Source organism: Zerene cesonia, chromosome 9, assembly GCF_012273895.1.
Source record: "Zerene cesonia ecotype Mississippi chromosome 9, Zerene_cesonia_1.1, whole genome shotgun sequence".
NCBI lineage: Eukaryota > Metazoa > Arthropoda > Insecta > Lepidoptera > Pieridae > Zerene > Zerene cesonia.
The window spans coordinates 1985574-2001814 of record NC_052110.1 but is presented as its reverse complement, the minus strand read 5'-3'; the positions used below and the strand labels follow the sequence as shown (position 1 = coordinate 2001814).

At 32.4% G+C, this 16241-nt stretch overlaps 1 protein-coding gene across 3 annotated transcripts in view; it reads left to right on the top strand.

The window, feature by feature from the left end:
* The window catches only part of LOC119829201 (rho GTPase-activating protein 7), a 212828-nt gene that overhangs the window by 185034 nt on the left and 11553 nt on the right, over window positions 1-16241 (top strand). For all 3 annotated transcript variants that reach the window (XM_038351603.1, XM_038351604.1, XM_038351605.1), the window contains exons 4-7: window positions 6642-6755; window positions 7516-7658; window positions 14802-15411; window positions 15666-15808. In XM_038351603.1, coding sequence (XP_038207531.1) covers window positions 6642-6755; window positions 7516-7658; window positions 14802-15411; window positions 15666-15808 — 1010 coding nt within the window. The remainder of the gene's footprint in view (window positions 1-6641; window positions 6756-7515; window positions 7659-14801; window positions 15412-15665; window positions 15809-16241) is intronic.

Sequence of the window (16241 nt, the reverse complement as noted above, 5' to 3'; positions counted from 1 at the left end):
AAGTTAGGAGTTTATTTAATTCTGGTTATCCTGATCAGGGTAATAAGATAAACCGATGAAATTATTGTATCGTCACCGGTCTTTGATGGGTGTGTGCACTTATAAACGCTTGAATTAAATCTGACCGTTTAAAATGGGTCAAAATCGAGTCGAAGCAATCTATTAACATACAGTTAGCAAAAAAACGAATTAAAAAAATTGCTGTTGATAATTCTAGGTTAGAACGAATTTGAAGAAAACCTCTCTTCAAAAATGCAGGGACTTTGCAGGGACAGGGGAAGAAAATTAAAATGTTCTGGAAGAAGCGTTTCAGTCACGCATAAAAGAATATTGAGGTTAATTAAAAATAAATCAATTATACGATAAAAATTATTTAACCGAGTTCCCTTTATCAAAATAATTCAGAAGAACTAATTTTATGACCTGTCTTCTTTCTTTAGTAAATACTCCATAAGTTCATGTGCACACTTGACCTAAATAGTGTATCGATTAGCTGCATACGGTATGCTGCAAGCATTTCATACGCAGTTTAGGATAGCTTTTTAAACACTATACTTTTATTCTATAATAATAATCACTATATTTTATTTTATAATCATAATTCCGATTATATTATGAATACGTTTCCTGTCACGTGTAACGTACAAACCTACAAAAAATCAAGTACGCAATTAATTAAATAGTAGCAAGTAATTTTACGGTTATTGATTTGTAATGGGTAATTAGTAAAATGAGTTTTGGATAGACACCTACAGATTTTACGGCCTTAATTTTATCGTACTATGATGTTTTTTTATGGAAATTTATTATTCAACTAGCTGCGCCCTGCGGCTTCACCCGCGTAAGTCCGTATCCCGTAGGATAAAGGGATAAAAAGTTGCCCATATGTTATTCCAGTTGTCCAGCTGTCTACGTACCAAATTTCATTGCATTCGGTTCCAGTAGTTTTTGCGTGAAAGAGCACCAAACACACACACATCCTTACAAACTTTCGCATTTATAATATTAGTAGGATATATACTTTACGTATTCGTTATCTAAAATCTTAATAAGATTAGTCATGAATTTCGCTTTCGTTTGAATGAATCAACGCGTTGATAAATATGTTGAAAGAAAGCGTGAAGTCATTATGTTTATTTAGAGATGGCGCTTAAAGGGTCTATAATAGAGGTATTGTACCTTTGGTCTTTAAGAAAAAAAACTATATATCTAAAAAAAACTAGGTATGCTTCATAAAGTGCGGCAAATACTTTATTATTTAACCTATCGCTAGTCCATTGCATACTCCATTCATACAAAATTATTTTAAAGTTAATTTGATCAAAGAAAAAAACAGGTACATGCAAAATCGAGCAGTGAGATTACTATCCCACTGCTCGTTTCTGCCAAATATGTAAATAGCTTAATAGCTATTTACATATGTAAATAGCTTAATAGCTATTTACATATTTGGTTACTAGAAAATATTTACAGTACCATCAATCTGCAAAACGTGCATTGTTGCCCTTAAGAACATGCATTTTATAAATACCCAAGATAATACCAGAACACAAATAACAGGTTATCTCAACCAATTACGTATTTGTGAAATTCACACCACATCTTAAGGTTGCCAGCCACTGGCCTATCACGTACTTTCGGGTGTCAGTGAGGTCATTACTCAGTAATCATTATGCGATGGAACGCTATTTGCATAATAATTTCACGATTTAGAATGAGATGTTAATTTTTAAATTGTTTCCTTTGAAATTTTCGGATTGTAGCCTGCAGTCTTTTCGCGGCAATGTTTGAGATTGCTATCCGATTGGAGTTATGATAAATTTTTGTAATTTATATTTATAAGGGGAAGATTATGACGGAGGAGAATCGTTTAGATTAATTTTTATATGACTTTTACTCACGTTATTTTTGTATGAGTTAAAGACGCGATTTGACGTTAGACAAACTATTAATTAACTGTGTGTATTGTCCGTTTAGATTTTAATAGAATGATTCTATGTGAATTTAAGCGTAAGAAATAATAATTTTTACCTTCTTTTCTTCTTAAGCCACGCATTCATAATAAACATTGAATAAACATGTTGAGGGTTTCATGTATAGCTGGCAACATTGAGTGTTTTAGACTTGATAAATTGAAACTTTCTCAATAAAACATTTTTTTCTAGCAACATTATTGATCAACTATTGCTCAATAAAGAGGCGTTATGTACATATTGAGTTATAAAACAATCTTTATTTTCGGAATGTCTGTAATATAATATAATTAAAAACAGATGGTGAACATTACAAATTAAGCCTATAGATATACAAAGCACGAAACCGGTAAAAAAACAATGAAGCATCCAACATAATCCATCACGATGGTTCGCGAGTCAATGAACTTATAACAGGATGCAAGGTTAAAAATACTAATTTTGCAATTACCTTCAAATTATTTCAAGATTGCGCCGAGTCATTTGCGCTGTACAGTCGTTGTGTAATGTTTGATACAATTATTATGGTATTTGAGTTCACGTAGGAACTATAAATATATTTCTATATACACGAAAGCATTCTTCGATGGACTTGAAGATGTTTTCTGTTCTTTCTCGACCAACTTAATTGCATCTTAATGACTTTCTCATTAATGCGACATATTCTGGTGTAGCGTATACGCTTTGAAACGAAACCGCAGGCTAAAGCTATATGTCATATTTTAATTATATAAGACAGAATATGGATCAAAGTACGTAACTTAATGACATTGTTATAAATAGAACCAAACGTGGGTAGAACAAACGCTGCATATATATAGCAATTATAGCGAAATGCTAAAAGCCTATAAAGTAAATTAACAATATGGTTCTTACGTACACCAAACAAATATTTAATGCTTTAAAACATTACTGATTGATCTACTTGAAATTATTAGTACACACCCACATGAATCCTTTTATCCACAAAAATATTTGACTTCTAATAACAATGTATAGCTTCCCACCGAAATCGATTACCGTCTCTTGAAATTTCGCTAATCGCAACAATTAGCAAAAAGTAAAAGTTTATCAATTCATGATCGAACGACCTCACAAATAACATCAATCAAAAACGAATACACAATCCAATGACACATTAAATTCGATTTATTAAAATTCTAAACACTTTCTTACCCACGTATCCCCGTATCACTGCATCTGGCCCGTCATTCTTACAAATTGGTGCGAGCGAAAAATAAGATGATTAAATGGCTCATTCACTCTAACAAGGCTTTGACGGGCCAACAATGAGGTGTGTCCACCTGTGAGGATACATTGCTCCTATGCGGTAAGAGAAAATGGACGTAGGCTTACAAAATAATTGAGCTTTCACATTCAACGCGATCACATAATCTCATTAGTGTGAGCACTGATTAGATTATCATACATATCAATGAAAATGTATGAAAACATTCGATTTGGATGGGCTTTTTTCAGAAACGTTGCAAAATACAATACAAATTCCAAATAGATCCCTAAAGATAAATTAAAAAAGGCAAATTTAATGCTGTTGTTTTTAATGAATGAAACGCAAATTCCAAACAATTATGAATTTAATATTTTTAGCAAATCTTAGTTACATCTTATACACTGAGGAGCAAGAGAGCGAGCGAACAACAAAAATATTTCAGGCTAATACAGATAATTAATAATACAGACAATTAATATAAACATTGCCATATTAAATAACAAAATCTTTTATTTACCGTCATTATACGCCCGAATACAATGCCAGTAGAAATTTAACAACCAAACCAATCTCTGAAATCACTTAGAACGTAAATACTAAAACTTAATAATGTCGAGATCATCCGAAGTTCTTGAATGCGCAACTTCAAGTTTTAATAAAGCCGTCTAAATGAAACTTAAGAATGTAATATCCTTTAGCAACTAAACCTTTAACTTTTTCTAAACTAAAAGCGAGCTGTCGACACTTCAATCAAGTTGTCTTTCCAAGATTTCATTAGCCACCCACTGATTTCCCAGAAGGCTCTTATTAAGACTATCCGTACTATATCATACGCATTAAAGCTGAGAATAAAGTATTTTTTGCTGTGGTTTTCAGTTTAATCATTCATCTGTATGTTATTGTTCTACCTAGTAAACATATCTTAATCTAATTGGAACCATTCATAAGATTTTGGTTTCTTTTTCACTAATATATTTTATATCACGTAGGCAATTCATATTTACACTGGCATTTTAAACATCTGGCTTTTTTGTGTTAGGTTATTTCGTTGTCCGATTGAAATTATACAAAATTATTTATATAAACTAAAATTACATGACGCATGGTGAAACTGTAAATTAATCACACTTCACACTAATATTATAAATGTGAAAGTTTATTTGTTTGGATGTTTGTCCGTCAATCACGCTGAAACTACTGAATGAATTATGATGAAATTTGGTATATAGACACGGTATGAGCTGACTTTGGTGATGGGATTCGTTTTATACCGAATAAATGTTCCTTTGGAAAAAACAGGAATCTTGATATCCGGGCGGAGACGGCACGAGCGTCTAGTATCAGATACAAGTCAGAATTGCAACATATTTTCTAACAATATGGAATCTATGAATAGGTCGATCTGAATTGGCCTAACCTTCAGCTCGTAATCTAATAAATGATTGGTCCAATATCAATGTTATTCAGGATAGCCTCGGATAATCCGGTTTATTGGATTATAACTGTGTTTAGAGCCATCGGATCAAAACGGGAGGCAATAATTGATTACACTGTGATCGAATTAGTTTTACTTGAGTATGGTTTAGTTGGAATATATTATCCTCTATATAGCTAACGGCTTTGACTACATGCTTTGTCTTAGATTCTAGATAAAATATAAAAGTTTTTGACGTGACAAGGTCTTAAATTAGGTTGCGGCTCGGAGTCACTCATGAAAAAGTGTAACGCCCGGTAACGTTACGATGAGTCACCGAACTATGATCGGTCCGCCGCGCGCGCAGCACTAGAGAATTAGGCACATTGAATCGGCGCGTGCTTGTGTCTCTGTCTCTGTCTTTTTAGTAAACAAAATATATTTTCTATAGTTAAAATTTGTGCAATTTTTATTTTCATTCAATTCCTTGTTCCTATTGTGCAATTTAATAATATTCATATCAATAAATATTCTACCGAGAAAAAGACGTTGTCACGTAAAATCTTCGCCCGTAAAACCGACTTTACAGGCAACCATTTTTAACCTTACCTAATATGGGAAAAATAGGAATGTTCTGCAGGCATACACAATATGTTGGTATAGATTTTAGCTTAATAGCTGTCAAAGCTTTTTAATTAATTATAATTAAGACGATATATCCCCATAAATATCATAATATGATATCATAATTTATGACCGTTTTGTGAATCTAAATGAGTGACAAAAAACAGGTGAAAAAATAATTTACTACAACGCATACAATAATTCAATGAGGCTTTATTAATTGTAATTCTGCGTACGAGTTAGAATTCAGTATTCATTGATGAAACAAACAATTTATATTTGTTATCAAGATAAGAGTAGTAGGTTCATCCGAAAAATATTTATTCTCATTACAATAGATAGTAATAAACATTTACAATATACATTTATATACGGTCTGTAGAACAAGACAAACGAATAATGTCTGAATAGATGTTCTTCAGTGTTTCTCATGAAATATAAACAATTGCGAAACGTCTAGTGTCTAGACAGTCCCTTACCATCTGCTTCATTATACGTGTTGGATTTCTACTCGTAAATTTGTATTGGAATATTATATTTTATCCTATTATTGTAAATATCCTTAAAATATTGGGGAAATAGAGATTTTGAAGCTGCAATTGTATAATCTATTATCTAACTACACTTACCACCACGGACAATCAATTTATGTCGAAACTTGAAAAACAGTTTAGATAAAAAAAAAAATTAACTTCACTGATAACTGTGACAATTAATAGATATTTTTTTAATTCCATGTGTAGTAATTACTAATAATTTCTTACCTAATATTCTCACTTTTTGGTCCTTTAATCTGATTAAATTATTTTATACTTTAGGTAAGTCCGTATTAAAGGCTGGTTTTCAATCAAAATAACACCCGAGTACACATAAACATCGCATGTTGCTATCCATTTTCGTTAAACACCTAAATCTATACAGACGTAAGTTAAATTTAATATCTCCATATTTCACAACACTAATATAGCAGCAATTCACAATAGTGAATATGAAATGCGAAATGCCATTCGCATACCGCAAAATCTTGGTAATCTAGACGGAAAATAGTTTTCATACAATGGAGCTTCGGCAAGACGTAAGCTATTGCAATATCTCAATACGCAACCACTATATCTTGAGCTCTTGGCTCTGGCGTAATTAATAAAGTTATTCATAGTTAGCTTATTTATATCATTTGGTTATTTAATACGTCACTTAAGCTTAACATCTTAACTCCGTTCAATGGAATAACATTTAGATGTAATATTGTATTACTATCGAAGTATTATTATGCACGCTTTTGCAATGTGAATGTATTACGATGATACTCGTATTATTTGCATTTGAATCGTTTTAATTAACGCTTTTATTTTAAAGGTGTATATCACTTTTAGATATATCGAAATGTATTTATTTACAGAACGACTCTGATGATGAGCAGTGTGCTTTGAGCGATAAATGGCAATATGAAAGGAAGTCGAGAAGATGGTCGAGGGTTGTGGAGATCACACCACAAGCACAAAGGAGGCTTCAGGTTTGTTCGGTTCTTTGTTAATTTTGTATGGGATATTCGTATATTTATATGATATTGGTATATTTATATGAAGGCCCATATCCCTTTCCTTATTCCTTCATCAATCTTTTCCTAATCCCATCCCAATTAAAGTTGACAATCCATTTGTGGAGGCGAAAGGCAATTGACCTTACGCCTTCCAAATGTTCATGGGCGGTGGTAGCGCTTACCATCAAGCGACCCACCAGCTCCATTGCCGACTATGACATAAAGAAAAAGTAACGAATAGAAATTAAAAACTTTTCAACGGATTTTAAACGCGATTTATTCATTATATTATTAACCCGACGTTTCGAACACTTTACAGCGAGCGTGGTCACGGGGAGACTCAGAGTCTATAATACTCGCTAAATGTATAATACTCGCGTGAAACCAAACACAAGAAAGTAACGAATAATTTGTAGTTATAATGTTACATATAATGTAGAACAGGATTAATAATAATAGCGTATTAATGTGTGAGTTTTTTATGAAATATGAAGTCTGTTTAAATTTGTCAAAAAGTTAAGTTTTGATCGTTACTAATCGCTTATAATAGTATACATTAATAGTAGCTATGTCTAAATATACATGTTTTTCACTTCGTGAAGAAAGCTGTTTCATGACAATGAACAATAATGACAACGCTGTCGTATTTATTTATTACGTTACAATGTCTGTTTGTTTGTAAACTATATGCATAAAATGGTGTTGTAATAACATAGATCTGAAACAATTCTAGGTCATAGCGGCCCGAGCGCTCGCGGAGAGAGAAGCAAGGGAGGCCCGGGGGGAGATAGAAGATGACGAGGACGAAACCCTGCCCACCATCAGGGTGGGGCTGGTGGACGCAGATGGGCACTACACGGACGTTGAACCGGACTTGTAAGTACTACTGACGTTTAATGCAAAATAGAAAGAGAAAATGTGTAAAATAACACACTAACAAGGAAAGAGATAAAATAAAAATATAGCAAAGGGATATTGTAAAAACTAAATTCTTACCCTCTTTGTAATTGCAGTAGTAATTAAACATAGACTAAGTAATCAAATCGATTGATGATGCAATGAGTAACTTACACGCCATCTGCCTTTTCTACCACTAATCGATATTGGATAAATTATTATGAATGAAAGGTTACTGGAAGGCATTAATTGTTTTTGGAACAGTGGAAGAACACTTAAGAGAAGACTGTAGCCTCGAGCGAAGTGCTTCTAGGTCTTATAGACAAAACAAGTTATTGTTAAATGGCACTCACTTGTTTTGGGTTAATAATACTCTATGTATTATCACATTGATCACTACATAGCATAAAACAAAGACGCTTTCCGCAATTGTCAGTTGCAAACCTTTTCTTAATTCTCTATTGTATAAAAAACTAATATTGTAAATGTCAGTTTGCTAAGATGTTTGTCCGTCAAGCACGCTGAAACTACTGAACGGATTTTTATGAACTTTGGTATACAGTCAGGATATGAGCTGACTTGGGTGATAGGATACTTTCTATCCCGATTAAATGCTCCCTTGGGGTAAAACAGGAATCTTGATATCCGGACGGAGCCGGGACGAGAGTCTGGTAGATCATAAAATTATTTAATGAGATAAGTGTAATACAATTTCTTAAATAAAAGAAACATATTTACGACTCAATTAAAACTGTAATGCCCTTTAAGGGAACCAAACATACGCTCGTTAACTACACTTTTTATCTAATACACAATCTTAACCTAAAAACATCATATAAAACATCGGTATCTAATAGAAACTAATTGGTACATGTCAATTATACAAGTATACACAATTATAAAGTATACAGCCAATCGAGTGCACGAAACATATTAGACTACATGAAAATTTTAATAACAAACAACACTCAAAGCGTTTTAATTTCATACATAATCATCCACCATCAGACAAGGCATCAATCAATAAACCAACAAAGAAATTAATAAAATATCTCATACAATAGCCCTAATCACCCGCTGTCGTGTTAATGAGAGTACGAAATAGGGTTGCCACTTAACATTTATATAATGCTCTCATTAAAATCGGATTGCATTTATGACTGACAGTTTATTAATTAATAAATATCCTTATATGCCCTTACCAACTTTAAATATGGTTTGAAATTTAAATTAATATCTTATCTGAAATCACTGATATTAAATAAATAAGGACATTATTGATTTAATAAATTGCATAATGTACGACTTAATACGCTCATAATATTATTAGCACTCCGAAAATGAATGTTTCTATACCAATTCTCGTAATATTAAACTACGAAGTTATCAATAGGTAACATAACTAGACTATTCATAGACTATTTCACTATTTTTGACAACCCTATTGGAAAGCATGAAAGGTGAGCCATCAAATTGGCCCTTGATTGCGCAAAGCTGATTGAAATGTTAGATACAAAGGCTCGTCTTTCTTTTAACAACGACCAGTTTGTGTTGACCCCTTTTACACCTTGCATTTATATGTTAGGGTGAATGTTCATTTACGTATTTTGTTAGGAAAACAAACCAGCGGACTGATAATTAAAATATAATATAATCAAGACAATAAAATAGCTAAAATCATTAAACTAGTAAACTCTGTTTATACATAAAATAGTTAAAGATTTATTAAGATTACGATTGTCGCTAAAGATTTCTTCGACGTTGTCGGAATAAACTATTAGCAATCTAACAATAAAGATCGTTTTTCATTCATTTGCTTTTAAGAAGCATCACCTTGCCTTTTCCATAGACTAATTTATATTATGTCTATATTAATGTCCATATTAATTAGTCTATGTAAACTGATTATCTATTCAGCGCTATAAAATATTAACATAAATAATTTAACCTACTACCTCTCACTACAATTAACCTAATGAATATATCGTATCTTTCATAAATATGTTACATAGTTACACAGCGTAATTTCTTAATTGATTTAAACTCTAAAATATAGGCGTGCGTAAAATCACGTCACTTAGTCGAAATTGCTTTACAAACTCCGGGGGAAAGCTTAATATTAATATTGGTTATACGTTAGTTGCTAATAGCTATCCTGAACGAAATCGTGTGACCATGCAAATTGGAGATTATAAGGGTAAAGTTTTCGATAAATTTGAGTAAGTATTTGAATAATCTTGTGTTACCCGTATAGGGAGGAAGAAATTGCGAAAACCTCATAATAAATTTTTGTTTTTACTTGTAATGTAGTACGTCACTGAGAAGTGGGAGGTAAAGGTAACGAACAATTAACAATATGTGGTTAATTGTGTAAGACTTTGTTAGTTTTATATCAGACGAAAAGATTCTACGCCAACAGTTATTGCGTGAAATATAACATATACTGTCGGACTTAACACAAACAAAAGCATACCAATGCTAAATACTCTCTTTAAATGATATCTTATAATTAGTACATATTATACAGTTTTAAGAAATCACAAATTTGAAATGTTGGTAACAAGTCAAAATTCCCCTTATCCTAATATACATCTATGAGACTCTTTTTACAGTCCCATTCAAGCGAAGTATGAATCGTAATGACAAATATGCATGTGAAATAGCCCTAACACTGCTACGAATTTAAAGTTCAACCTAATTTGGTTGACCATTGTCAATTACTAACTCGTAATGGTCGACCGGCGCACGCTACTTGATCTCTTGTAATTGTTATGTACAGACAGCAGCACAATGCTTGCGTAATAGAAAAATACTTTTATGCTGACCCTATCGTGCGATGTGTGTTGTGAACAAATATGTTGTATGTACTTTAGAGTGATAAGATCGCATTGATGGTTATCAGAAGCGGATAGCTGTTTTTGAAAATAAAGACATAAAAAAAAACGATAAATTTGCGGAGAATTGGGAATCTTTGTTTTTCGGTAAATATAAAAAAGGACAATTTATAAACGTCGTGAAGTTGAAAATGACATCCAAAAAACTCTGTTTTTTTTTCTTAAGAACCAAAACATCAAAGAACAAATAACATCTTAGTAGCTTTGAATTATGTTTTTCGAGCAAATTATGGAATTGGTTTATTGAGATCCTAAAATAAGGTCGCAAAAGCATACACTTTAAAAAAAACTTTAAAAAAATATAATTAATTGAAAATAGAATAAAAGCAGTGGTGGCTCAGTGGTGAGAACCTCGGACTTCAAAATCGATAAGTCGAGGTTCGAGACCGGGGCGGGGCGAGCGTGCAGGAAATAAATTGATTTTTCAATTTATCTGCACATGTGAATTACATCACCACTGCTTAAAACGGTGAAGGTAAACATCGTGAGGAAACCGGCATGTCTAAGAATCAAAAGTTCGACGACATGTGACATCTGCCAACCCGCACTTGGCCAGCGTGGTGGATTATGGCCTAAACCCTCATAGGAGGCCTGTGTCCCAGCAGTGGGAACATATATGGGCTGATGATGATGATGATGATGAGAATAAGGCAAACAGTGAACACGGTACATTCTGTTATCTTACTAAGACTTATTAAAAGAGTTTTAATGCCTTATCTCCTAAATGCGACATTATATAGGTACCTATTAAATGTATAATTTATTAATTATCTACATATTTTTACCAAAACTAAAATACCATGTACCTACTATAACCATACATTATATTAAATATATATTTTCCCATCGTTTACACATTTTCAACCTACAACACTTTAAGATTCTAACAATATTTGTACAGTAATAGACGACTTTGTTTATCTGTCATACTTAACCTGTCAAAATTAATGGAGCCGGTATTTTGTGTTTATTTCACACATCTTTATTTGATAGGATTTTTACTAAACGTCGTATTGTAAGTGTAACGTACATTTTTACGACTTACAAGAATATTAAAACATGCAATTTTATTGAAGAGAATTTTATTAAAGAACTCTTGGAAAAAAACTTTTCCATGTAAGTTCTTTTTTATTGTAGCTACAAATAATCTCTTATACATCTGTAACCATCACATATTATCATAATATAAACAAAATATTACCCAGAAATTAATTAAATTTTACAGTCTAGGAAAACTTATATAAATGTTTGGGGAAAAATGTAAAATGCAGAAAAAAATGTGGATCACGAAGAAGGTACAATTTATCGAAATTAAGTGAAAAAATCGGGTAAAGAGAATTATATGATAATTTTTATTTTTATTTTAACAGTTTGTGTTTATATATGTTTTCCTGTAAATATCTGTGTGCAATAAAGTATTATCTATCTATCTATCAATGAAGCTAAATTTTCCCAACAAAACAAAAGAACTACCTACTGGACCGATTTTTTTATTTGATAATTGAGTGCTATAATATAATATGTACTACGGGCAAAACCGCAGCATACAGTAATCTATAAATTCAATTATCATCTAATCGCGAACATTTCATAAGTTTCCCATAGCACCAACGACCATTAGTTCTCGGTACTAAAATTACCAAACAAATTATATATAATTATGCCTACCGGCTGTTTGCTCTAGTTACAATTTGGGGTACCTACTCAGCCCTTCACCTATCACGTTTCTATTTCGGATTGCTAAACCGTAGGAAATAATGGTTACTTGCCTTCCGCATGGCTGCATTGATAACGGTCTAAAAATTTATGTTGGAAAAGCTGTTTTGAGTTGATATTGTTTTGGAGTTAGTTTGTGCTGGTCGAATAACAATCGGTGGTGACATCTTTATTCCAACTTAGATCATGAATTACTTCTGAAAATGTCATCGCTACGCTATTTTTATAAGAGGTAGGTAGTATTTCCAAATACATTGTTGTTTGAAAACTACAGGTAGATTAAAATTTATATTTCAACAATACTAGTATTAGGTATTAGACAAGCATAACATGACACTATGTAGATAAATAAATGCACACTACATAAAAATAAATAATGCAGATCATTAACAAAGGAGAAAACCTCCTTTAAACCCCTCCTTTATGTTATATTATAAAATGATCAAGAATTTAACAAAAAAGAACACACAAACTGGCAACTCACCGAGACGCATTGCGTCACCACAATAACCTATAAAAGGGCGTTAGATTTTTAGAGCGGAAAGCTTTTTAATATGATTAATTGTTCAAATTCGAAATTTACTTAATGACCGGACGGGTAACACCAAAAATCTGTTCTTCACACGACCAAACGATTTGTAAATTAAAACACCGTTTTTAATTAAAGGGCATGTTACGAATTTGATGGCAACACCGTTAAGTCTGTTATTAATTTTGATGATCCGCTTTTAAATTTGGAATCAACGTTGTGAAATGATTAATCAAAAGTTAAATGAACTCTTCAGCATTAGATAGCAATAAACGTTTAGTTTATTTTGATTTCTTTGTTAAAAAGCGGTTAATAATTATTATATTTATGTTACGAATACTAAATTGATCGCATCAAGTTGTTAATGTAGATTAAGAAATTAAATTTAAAGTACCAACGAACGTTATCGTTTCATATATTTGTTAATTTAATGTCTTCTAGTTTAAATAATCTACAATAATAATTATGTACCCACAAAGACAAATAATGTATTTGAAAAAGTAAATACTTATGTACAAATAATTAGTAAACGGTCCTTGAGATTCAGCACCTTACTAGCGTGATAATATATTCTGCATAAAAACTATTTGTCCACATTCTTCAAAGTTCCGTCTTCCACGACCAAGTACGACAAAGAATGCTTTAAGTGCGGTAAAGTATTCGAGGTTATTGTGCTGTTCACTTAGCGACCTTCTGAAGTTATAAAATTAAGGTTTTGTTTAACTTTCCCTAAACTCGATGTTTGAGGACACTCATTTTAGTGAATGACCTTTAAAAATTAACGTTACATTTTTTATGTGGGTGCGTGAGCTATTTAAAGTTACTAACGCTTGTGGAATAGAAAGACGTAGATATGACATTTCTATTTAAAATCTTTTCAGCTTAATTGCGTACGATGGATTGTATTCATATTTCAAATTTAAAAAGTCGAAGTCTTAAATTAATTACCTACATTTGAATTATTCTTTTCTTTCCTTATGCTAAGCACAGCATGTCGCTCTAAAACATCGATACTATCATCAACAAAATAGTATCAGACATCTTAAAATGGATGCATCATAAATCATAACGCTAACGTGACTAAATGTTGCAGTTATTATTCGCAAGCATTATATAAGGAATGATATAACAAATCTCATTCGATTATCTGTAACGTGTAATTAATTTATCTATATCCGACTTTCTCCATCCAAAATTTCGAGTACAATATATTGCATTAATAGCAGTAACGTCGTTTGCCTTATAAATCGTCGTTAATTGCTACCTTTCAGAGCAATCTGATCAAACAGATTTACATTCGAGATGAAAACCTTCAATTCGTTCGGATGACGCGATAATTTTACCTTCGTTACGGGCCTTTGATGTTCTTTTATTTGTAAATCATTTTTGATTCGCAGCAAATAAATTATAAGCTGACTGATACTTTGTGTTATGGTGTCTCGGATGTTGCAAAACATAATGACACCCGTTTTAACAATTTGTACCTAGGAATAGAGACAGGTGTTAAATATAAAACGAAAAGTACTATTTTACCGACTAAATTTAGAAAAATACAAATAATGAAAACAGAATCTTCTTGGTGTTGTGAATAGTGTTTGCTGTCATCAAATGGTTGTAGGAAAGCTGGAATAGCCATATCTTTTGCTTAAAGAAAACGCCTCATTCTATTCACTTTTATTTTATTACAAGGCTGAAAATAACATGGCTTACCCGAGATTATCCTTTGTTCTACAAGAAAGTTAATTAAAGTTCTATATTCGACCCCGAGTTTGTAAGTTGTAGAATGAATCTATTCATTCGTAGCTTGGATTACCAACATCTTTTAATTAAATGTCAAAATGAAATATTACATGTTTGATACGACTTTACTCATTGTTTTTAATAGATTCCAGTTACGGACCACTAATTATATTGTATTAATACCTGCTAATATTCTATCCTGGTAGGATGAACTCATAAATGTTTAATTAAACTTTTTTTTAGATTAACAGTGCCAGGTCAACAGACACACATACAGTTACCAAGCGATAAAGAAGATGAAGAGGACACAGGAACTAGATTTAGACGAACAGGATCTGAACGATTACGGGATGGAGCAAAAGCTCTCCTTCGACGAGTCGAATCTCTCAAAACGAGAAGAAGAAAACGGCAGAATAGAACGGAGGTTATCGTGTCGTCGCCGCATTTTCTGGACGTGCAAGATAAATATCCAGACTTGAATTACATAGATATGACGCCAACAACACCGTCGGCATTTCCCTTCCCAGACTTTCACAGTTCGCCCTTGCATACACCAGCTATCAGAACCCAGCCGCCTTCACCGATGACGATCATGCCACCTTCTCCTATAGCTCCTGTAGAACAATCTTTCGTACTCCACGCGCCGTTCGGTGACGACAGTTCTAGTTACGCATCAGATGGCAGCATGGGATCTAGCAATAAAAGTTCTAAGTCAAAATTAGGTAGAGCGAAGAGGATATTTCATAGAGGACTCAAAAGTGACGATTCGAGTGCGCTGAGTGACTCGGAATGTCAACCGGCCAGTTGGAGACATAATTACTATAAGGAGCATAATACTCATCACACTACAGAGGTAAGTTTACAAGGCATAATTTATAGTAGTACATTTTCTCTTAAAAAGTGTCTTTTTTTGTTTTCTATCTACAGATTTTTTTTTAACTTCAGATATATCATACCTACTAAAAGTAATAGGTATATAATGAAAGCCCATAAAAGGTATATATAAAATAAAAGTCCAGCCCTAAAAATATTTAGAAATATAAATTCATTTATTATTTAAAGCCAATGCAGGGTTTAACATTTGATCATATTTTATTAAAAATGCAGGTATACGTAGAGCCGCCATCACCAATAGACCTTAAACCGGATCCAGAAGTCTTACGAGAAGTCCAAAAATCACCAGGCCATACACCACATCGGCGGCAAGCGATTAGAACCAGTTCACTCAATTTAGGAAAAGACGGACAAAAGTAAGTACTTAAAAAAAATATGCCTTAAAATACATGTAAAATAACAATCTATGATAATATCACGTGTTTCGTTAAGTGAATTTTCGCTTTAAAGAGGTCATAGGGCAGTTGCCTGTCATATTTCTTTGGCTATTTAAAATATTTTAGGGCCAGGTAAATAATTAGCCTTCACCTGACTTTTGAACCTAATACTGGTTTGACACGAAATGTAAACGAGGTTGAATTATCAACTATAATATATACAAAGCTATATATTTTTTCTATATTATCTATATTCTATATTATTATATTATTTCTATATTAAAAAATACACCTTCAAACACTTTCATAATTGGAGATTTACAAATAAAGACATCCAAAATACCTAGTCTTGCCATAAATATTGTAATAAAGAAAAAAGAAAATTGTTAACTGCAAATAACATTTATTACTT